This window comes from Etheostoma cragini, chromosome 15 (assembly GCF_013103735.1).
Source record: "Etheostoma cragini isolate CJK2018 chromosome 15, CSU_Ecrag_1.0, whole genome shotgun sequence".
Taxonomy (NCBI): domain Eukaryota; kingdom Metazoa; phylum Chordata; class Actinopteri; order Perciformes; family Percidae; genus Etheostoma; species Etheostoma cragini.
This window is the reverse complement of record NC_048421.1, coordinates 3,930,765-3,939,414: the sequence shown is the minus strand read 5'-3', so window position 1 is coordinate 3,939,414 and position 8,650 is coordinate 3,930,765. Positions and strand designations below refer to the sequence as shown.

Here is an 8,650-nt window from a genome sequence, read left to right as displayed (position 1 = left end):
CCCAAAACTCCTCCGGTAGACCCTTAAATAAAAAACGAACAGTCCCTTATTATAAATTTACACATTGAATATTGGTTTTGTATGCACTATGCACAGTATATTCTAAATATTGAGTAGAGCCCCTTTCATTTTGAAACAAATAAGAAACGGAGTGAAAGGAGATTCATTAAGGGGGCTTGATTCAAAATGATTGAATCATCCAAAGACCTGGGCTACCCCAAACGAATGCCACAACAAAGATGGCCGACCGTCTCTGACGTGTGTCACTCGAATGTCCCGAAAACTGCCTGAAGGTCCTAACGAAATAAACAAATTGGGGTCCTTTCTTGCGAGAGGTTAGCTCTCGAAACGGTGTTACGAGTCACATTGTTTTACACAACTGTGGTAAATTAACAAAAATAACACCAATATATGTCTATTAGATAGTTTTGGGGATGTTGATAAAATCGAAGTTCCCTTTGGTTTGGTCATTTACGCCCTAACTATCCCAGTAGTTTGGTTTTATAACGTCGAAGGGTGTGTTTCTTTTCGGTCGCCGTCAACACAGCAGTAGCGTTAGCAAAGCAACCAAGCTAACGTTCTCAAACCCACGTAACGGTAATTCTGCTTTTAGCTAGCCAAACAATAAAAGAGGTAAGTTCAGTTGTACAGTATGCCGTGTATCAATTGTTAGTGTTGTAGGTGTATTTTTTTTCTTCTGTTTAGGAGGTTACGTTGGCTAAATGTAACGTTACCTTGTAATTTCTCCTAGTCTTATAAACCAATAAATCGATGTCGATGATATCTTGTAAATGGTCAACATGTAGCGTTAACGTCTTCTGCTATATTCAGAAGAAACCATTTTGGCAACGTTACTAGTCTGGGTAGTTACTGAATAATTAATCTGTTTTGGGTTGTTTTTCCACAGGGAGGCGTTGATGAGCAGTAATGTCTGGTATCGCTCTTAGCAGACTGTCCCAGGAGCGCAAAGCCTGGAGGAAAGACCATCCGTTTGTAAGCAGCAGCCCCTTGATCCCTATTCAGTATCAAGTCTTTGCCCCGTCCTTTCATAGGTTTATTTCCAAACGTGCATTACAGCTACTGACACAAAGCACAATACAGTTATGTTAACAAGCGCTCAGTTATGTTCTGTGTCTGTTGTTAACCACACAGGGTTTTGTTGCTGTGCCCACGAAGAATCCTGATGGGACCATGAATCTGATGAACTGGGAGTGTGCCATTCCTGGGAAGAAAGGAGTACGTTAGCTACAGTTGCATATCAAAGTAGTCTTCAGAATGACCAGCAGCCTTTAATACTTTTAGAATACTTTAGCAAGTTGTATATATATTTGTATGTTGTCTGCTGCTTTCACACTTGCATTCAGAATCACTGTATTAATGGCAGATTGTTAAAGGATTGTCCTTTTTATTATGGTTTTGGTCTTTCTGCATGTTAAACGACACACATAACAGCTGCCAAAGAGTGACTGTTACTCCCCACACACACACACACACACACACACACACACACACACACACACACTAATTACGCACTGTGCACTTTACAATGTGGGTAGAAAAAGGATTTAATGCAGGTATGGTTGACTGGAGAAGTTTCTATGTTATATATTACTTGTTATTTTGGCCAATAGCCAGGCCTACTCACCTGTCCACAGTGTTAATGAGGAACTCTCTGACAAAGATGATGTACCTGCACACACACACACACACACACACACACTCACTCACATACGCACTATGCACTTTACTATCATTTTAAAAATATATTGCAGTATTGGGCATACCACCATTTGTCACCTGATCTTGTTTTTATAGTTTGTCTTTTTCTATATTTTGCTTTCCTTTTTTACTTGCCTTTATTCTCTTGATTACTTGAATTAGATTTTGGTATTGAACTTTCATTACTATTTACTCATTTACTCGTACTTTAGTGTTGCACAATGCTAAAGTGCTTCTAAACTTTTTTCCATTATCCTATGCACAAAGACAGTAACAAACCGTTCTATGAGCAAGGCATTGTAACACATGAAGCTCATTTTATCTTTTTAACCTTGCACTAGAATTTATTAGTTTAAAAGATGCTTCCAAGTCCTTCCTCCGAAACAAAAATTGCTTTGGTCATCATACAGAGAAAGGCAAAAGACACAGGGAATTTAATGGAACTATGCCAATGTCTCCTAGGTTATGCTCACATCTGGTCTTTTGATAAGTCATTTGCAGTTTCATATTGTTTTATATTTACTTAAGCAGTTATTTCCATATCCTTTCATTAGACCTTATGGGAGGGAGGACTCTACAAACTCAGAATGTTGTTCAAAGATGACTACCCTTCCTCACCACCCAAATGTAAGTACCACTCAACACCTGGCACATAGTTTGATTTTGTGTTAAAGGTCAGTATATCGTGTTTAATTGGTACACCGCATTGTGTAAACAATGAACCCTAAGCTGAAGATGACACTTTTTGATTGCTAAACGGCAGTGGGCACAACTGGAGCCACAAGTGCAAAACTCTAACCAGAGTCCACAGAGCAGGAGTTCATGTGAACCGAACTGAAGTTCGTTTTCATTGTTTGAACAGTTTTCCCATCCCATGACTTTAACCACAGCTTGCACAACACTGTGGATTTACAGCATTTTGTTCAAATGCTAACACACTGCTGTCACAACTTTTAACCACACACTCAATATAGAATATGTTTTAGTCCTGTGACTATCAAACACTGCTGATTGCAATTTAGCTGAAAGACTAAGCAGGTGTCTTGTTTTAGACTTATGTTTGCGTGCGTATGTATGTATGTATATATATATATATATACTGTATGTATGTGTGTATGTATATATATATACACACACACAGTTCTGACTATTTTGCACAAGTGGCTTCAAAAATACCTGCAAATATTCTAGAAACGGTCTAGGCCAGATGAAATGTTACACATTGAGCTAGACATGTAGATTAATGCTTGGTGTCAAGGAGTCTATCCCACAATTCCCTGGGTTGTTGGTTCTTTTGATTTTTAAAAACATAGTATTTTGCATATTTAAATCACATAGAACGTAGAACAGGGCAATATATCGATATTATATCAGTATAGTGATGTGAGACTAGATATTGTCTCAGAATTTGGATATCGTAATATGACATAAGTGTTGTCTTTTTTGCATTACAGTAAAGTGGTGTCATTTTCTGAATTTACCAGACCGTTCTAGCTGTTCTACTATTTATTATATACCTCGTATGGTAGAGTTAAATTCTGCTGCAGATTACATCGGGGTGTGATGGTGCAGAGCTTCTTATCCATTCTTTAACGACAGCTTTACTGGGCTACGTCTCTAGTCAAATATTAACGTTCCAATTACTGAAGTGTGGGATATTCAGGTCAGTTGTTGAACAGAGACATTATTTGGTCAGTGTTGAGTTGGCAGATAGAGTTTGTTGGGGGGGACTCCCAAACTGACAGCACTTTCACGGATCCTTTTGTGTTTTAGACACATTGACTTCAGATAAATCTCTTTGTTTTCAACAATGACTATTATACCATGCAATTAAAATCTTCAGTTGTCCCATGTCCGTCTCTCTTCAAGCTTTAAGGTTCTCACTTTCTTTTCACTCAGGCAAGTTTGAGCCACCAATATTCCACCCAAATGTCTACCCATCTGGCACAGTGTGTCTGTCCATACTGGAGGAGGACAAAGACTGGAGGCCTGCCATCACCATCAAACAGGTTGGAACACCACCTATTCTCTCTTATACTAAACAGTAGAGGTGTGACAAGATCTCTCGAGGTCTTGATATACATCTGACTCGAACAGGAGTCTGGCTTGGACCTCTAAATTAGCATGGGTTAGGTTAGTGAAGACTATTCAAGTCATATTTCTTTTTATATATACATATATATTGTTTTAAATAGTGTTAAAATCTTGGCACGTTCTTGTGAACCCAATCTCGTATCCTTCCTTGTCTCATGACCTGAACGTATTACCAGTAGAGTATGTTGGTGTACTTTTTATCCTGTTACCATCAGGCTATACGCACCTGGGGCCATTTGCTTCATGACTAGGGACTTTGAATTGTACACTGCAGTGACCGAATGCAACTTTTTCTTCGTACCGTGTGGATCCAGGAGGGGAAGTGCTCTGAAAAAATGAATGCACGGCTAGTAAGGTTTCAAATACACCAACAGACTATCTGCACTCTGACTGGAGGATTGTTGACTGTGTTTTCAGATCCTGTTGGGTATCCAGGAGCTGCTGAATGAGCCCAACATCCAAGATCCAGCACAAGCAGAGGCGTACACAATTTATTGGTAAGTGTGGCGGCTTTGATGAGGGGAAAAAAAGTCGCCGAAATATGACAACGGACATTCAAAGCTTCAGTCAAACACCTCCAGTAAAAGATTTAAATGGGGGGAAAAAAGAAAGAAAAAAAGCATACTGGCATTTGGTACTGTCCTAAAAAGGTCATGACACAAAAGATGAGAGAAATGTTGTTATCTTGGAAATGGAAACTCTATAGAAGTTTGCATACAACCACATACATTAGTGTGGTTTAAAATGTCTTTGTTTCTCTGTGTTTCAGTCAGAACAGGATGGACTATGAGAAGCGGGTAAGGGCACAGGCCAAGAAGTTTGCCCCCACATAGAGAGGAGAGCTGGCCTCTTTCCCGCCTGAGCAGCCTGGACTGCTGGAGGTTACAAACAGGAGGCAGGCAGCACCTGATGGACCACTCCAATAAGAATCCAGTTTTGAGTATTACTATTACACAAGTGACAAGAGAGTTAGTTTCTTCTTGTATTTTGTTTTTCAAACAACAAAACGTTCAATAAGATCATAATTTTACCCTCAAGAAATATTCATGCATTTTTAATGCATAGCTGTTGATCCTAGAACTCTGCTGTCAACACAACCTTTGCTATTTTTTAACTCTTGTATGATTTATATCTCCAATTTTGTTGTGAGTGCTGCTAAGCTCACTCTTGCCTCCCATTCACAATAATGTATCAACAGCGCTAGAAATAAGAAGTCCAAAGCCCTCTGAGTGTAGTTCAGTTGGTTGTGGCAGAGGAGTAGCTTTTGTTTATTCTTACACCTCCAGTTTCTCTTGTTTTCTATCAAACCCTGGATGTATTCTAGATAGTGTTTCATGAACTGGGACAAAGTAGTCAGACACACACAAAAAATAGAATAAAAAATATATATAAGTCAGGTTCTGCTTATCCTAAACAACTACACATTGGCTCTCTTTCTGGGCTAGACGGGGGCCACGTTTTCTACACCACTCTGATTGCCAACAGCTGTTTGCTGTTGCCCCCCCACTACACACACACATTGTTCACAACCCAGTTGTATTTTTTTTTTTTTTTTTCAAGACACAGTGAATGTTCTTTTGCATTTCGATTCGTATGTTTTTATTAACCGCCACCTCGTGTGAGAAAGAAACATGCCTGCCTGTGTCACAGCGTTCTGACAGACATAGGCAGAGGGAACAAAGTCTCGGAGAGGAACGCAGGTGTAGTAAGGATATGAATATGAATATGAATGAATGTGAATTGTGTCAAAGTTTTTAAATAAATATTTGGAATCAAGAAGCGTTACCAACCAGAATCGATAAGCAGAATCGGCCCAGAATAGTTGAAATCCAAACAATACCCAACCTTACTCGCTGTTCTCCGGATCCCTTGTTTTTGTTTCCTGTCACATATCCCTCACATTTCAGTTCCCAGAAAGGCATCAAAAGAATACTGTCAAGTCGCCAACTTAAAAGACAATCCTGGCACGTTTCATATTGGTTGTAAGCAAAACCCCCTCAGGGAAGGGACGTGTTACAGGCGATAGATGGGGCACTTGAGCCAGGGCTTTGCTTTAAAATAATGTAGTGTGGCTAAGATAAGTGGGCGGCTAAGATAAGTGTACAGTGTGTTCACGCCCAGGTGAAGAGATGTTTCACATTACTTTAATCCCGTGAGTTTGATCGCAGAATCATATTGGGATCATTTGTGTTTACTCACTTTACTCGTGAGCAGTAGAGCTTACAAAGGTAGTCCATCTTCCTCGCTTACTTTCCCCCAAGAATGCTTCTTTTTTGTCCGTTCTCTGTACAAATAATGAGGTACTATAGAGCTCTGGGTGCCAGCAGACCGCTGCAGTTTGTTCTTTCATTTATGGTTAATCAATGTCAGGACATCTGGAGGCTCTAAACACAGTTAGGCTTTCGCGACACAGCACCGTGCAGATTTCTGGCGCCAGGTGGAGTATTTTAGGCCGCGGGTTTGCGTCTTTGCATTGACTTTGTATGTAATCTTGTTGCCGAATTCGGGCGAAAAGGCCTGGGTGGGAACACGCTATGGGTGTTCTGATTTTTCTGAATCCAACTGGGAGTGAAAGTATTTGTCAGTTACAGTTTCAGTGTTGAACTTCATGCACATTCAACACCAGTTTGTCATTTGCTTCCCACACTACTACAATATGAGATAGAGGAGAAGTTGCAGTGTAAAGAAAACGTTCGCTGTGTGTGTCAGACAAAGCATACCATCACTTTTGGTTATTTTCTCCCACAATGCTCACAAAATGAATACAAACCTGTATAAATCATGACGCTACAAATTGTTCAAGTCCATCTGGCAAACAGAAGCTGAAGGATCCTCATTGGAATGGCCTCTCAACCAGCAAGGAAGACATGTGAAAGGTCACTTGAGAGTAAGCGTAGGCCTGAGACTTTTTTTGCCTCTAAATATATGAGTGCATGTACATAATATAAATAATGACAAATTGTGGAAGTTATGTTTTATATTGTTTTAGCCAGTTGACATTTGTGTGTGGTATTATAACAAAGAACACAATAAATGGCATAAAATTGTGAAATAAAGTTGAATAAAAGAAATGTTTTGGGGTTTTCTTTTCCTGTGAACTTCTTTTCAACATCCCTGGAGTTTCTATGGAAAAAGTCCAGAGTCTGAAGTATGGATGAGTCTGGGGCTTTCAAGTTTTTTTGAGAGTTTGGGGGTGGCTGGAAAACTGATAAATGAATTAAATAAAATGCAATGAATGATATAAGAAGTAAAGCTGCATGCAGTGTCCAAGAATGTGTGTATTTGAAAACCCTTTGCATTTCAATTTTCACTGCTAGGGTATCAAAAAAGCCCTTTTTTTTTACCTTGGTGACTTACAATTCTGTGTTTAAAAGAGATTTAACACAGATATTTCATCCTGCACCTTATTTTACAAACCATTAGTTTTCAAATTGTTCTTTGTTTTTGTGCTCTTTATCAAAACAAGACGCTCTGAATAGAAAATAACATAATTGTGCAAAATAAATGTGCGTACCATCTGTGCACATCCGTATTTTAAGGCATAACAAAGATGTTAGCTGAACATTGCTCTTGAAATGTCAGTTTTTGTCTTTCTTGACCAGAAGTGAAACCTGATCTCGGGTTTCTTGCATGACATTCTTCAGAAATGTAACACCTTTTCCTACTGTGTATTATATCAGTATGACCTCAGTTGGCCAAAAAGGCACAAAACAGAAGTGAGAACATAGTTTTTTTTCTCTTTTTCACCGCTGTGTGTTAATGTGTTGTTGTTAGGTATGATTTCCTCTGAACGTGCTGTGCTGTAGATGAGGGCAGTCGAATGCCCTCAGGTGCCGTCCCTGTCGCTGCCTCAGCACGTTGATCCTGGATCAGCCTTATTGTGCAGCTATCACAGCCTGGGCCTCCATGCATGTGCAAACTACCCTGGGTGTGAGTGGTGCACAGTACGTCCTCAGCTGTCCAAAGCTTCTGTGATATTAATATCTGGATATATCTGACAGGTATGAAGTACTCATGCTATCAAAACACTGTATGGTTAACATGACAAACATTTTTTAAAGGCAAAAGCCACATGGACAACATTGATAGCAAATCCTGAGAAGCACAAACACGATCTGTCTTATCCTGCTGAATTGTTCAGCTGTGAATGTTGCCAAGGGCACTGTTTGTGACACGCAAACTCATTAATCACTCGCCTTCTTTGTATGCCATGTGTTAGTAGGTAGGTTCATAGGTGTAATTTACAGGGGTGATGGGGGATTACCCCCAATGATCAAAACTGGCCTGTGCAACCCCCTCAAATATCTAACAATGATTTTTCTTTACAGAAAAGGCAAACATTCTTGAAGAAATGCAGAAAATGAAGTGTTTGACATGTTGAAAAATTTCAAGTATCTTCAAAAGTGAAGCTCTCAACATACTTTGGTAACATTGACCTCCCCTTCAGCCTCAGCAGACTTTGTGTTCAATTTGAATTAGCAAATGTTTACGTGTTAACATGCCAATCTAAGATTTCAGAGACATAAATATTATGCCTGCTGAACATTAGCATGTTAGCTTTGACATAGTGAGCCTTTTAGCATGATGATGATAGCATTTATGTATGTGTGACTAAGTGCAGACTCATAGATGGCAGTACATTCTTGTTAAGTTCTGTTTAATTTTTCCCACTTTTTTGTCACGTTCCCGTCTTTAATTGAACCCACTGAACCCTCTGTCTCTAGGTGCTCCTTTAACATGGTCAGCCAACAGCCACCCTCCGACTGGCTGGCCTCCTGATCCCCCATCTCTGGTACGGCCTCAAGACAGATGAAATGGGTGGGTACTCTCTCTCTAC

At 39.7% G+C, this 8,650-nt stretch overlaps 1 protein-coding gene across 2 annotated transcripts; it reads left to right on the top strand.

The window, feature by feature from the left end:
• The first annotated feature begins 305 nt into the window (after nucleotides 1–305).
• Nucleotides 306–6,884, top strand: LOC117957771 (SUMO-conjugating enzyme UBC9-like). Of its 2 annotated transcripts, none has more exons than XM_034893791.1 (7): nucleotides 306–633; nucleotides 908–993; nucleotides 1,153–1,236; nucleotides 2,274–2,346; nucleotides 3,619–3,728; nucleotides 4,231–4,310; nucleotides 4,583–6,884. In XM_034893791.1, the coding sequence occupies exons 2-7, from the start codon at nucleotides 928–930 to the stop codon at nucleotides 4,644–4,646; spliced, it is 477 nt and encodes a 158-aa protein (XP_034749682.1). In that variant the 5' UTR covers nucleotides 306–633; nucleotides 908–927; the 3' UTR covers nucleotides 4,647–6,884. The 2 variants fall into 2 exon arrangements, with proteins under 2 accessions (XP_034749682.1, XP_034749683.1); XM_034893792.1 differs by having other exon boundaries at nucleotides 318–384.
• The last annotated feature ends 1,766 nt before the right edge of the window (nucleotides 6,885–8,650 follow it).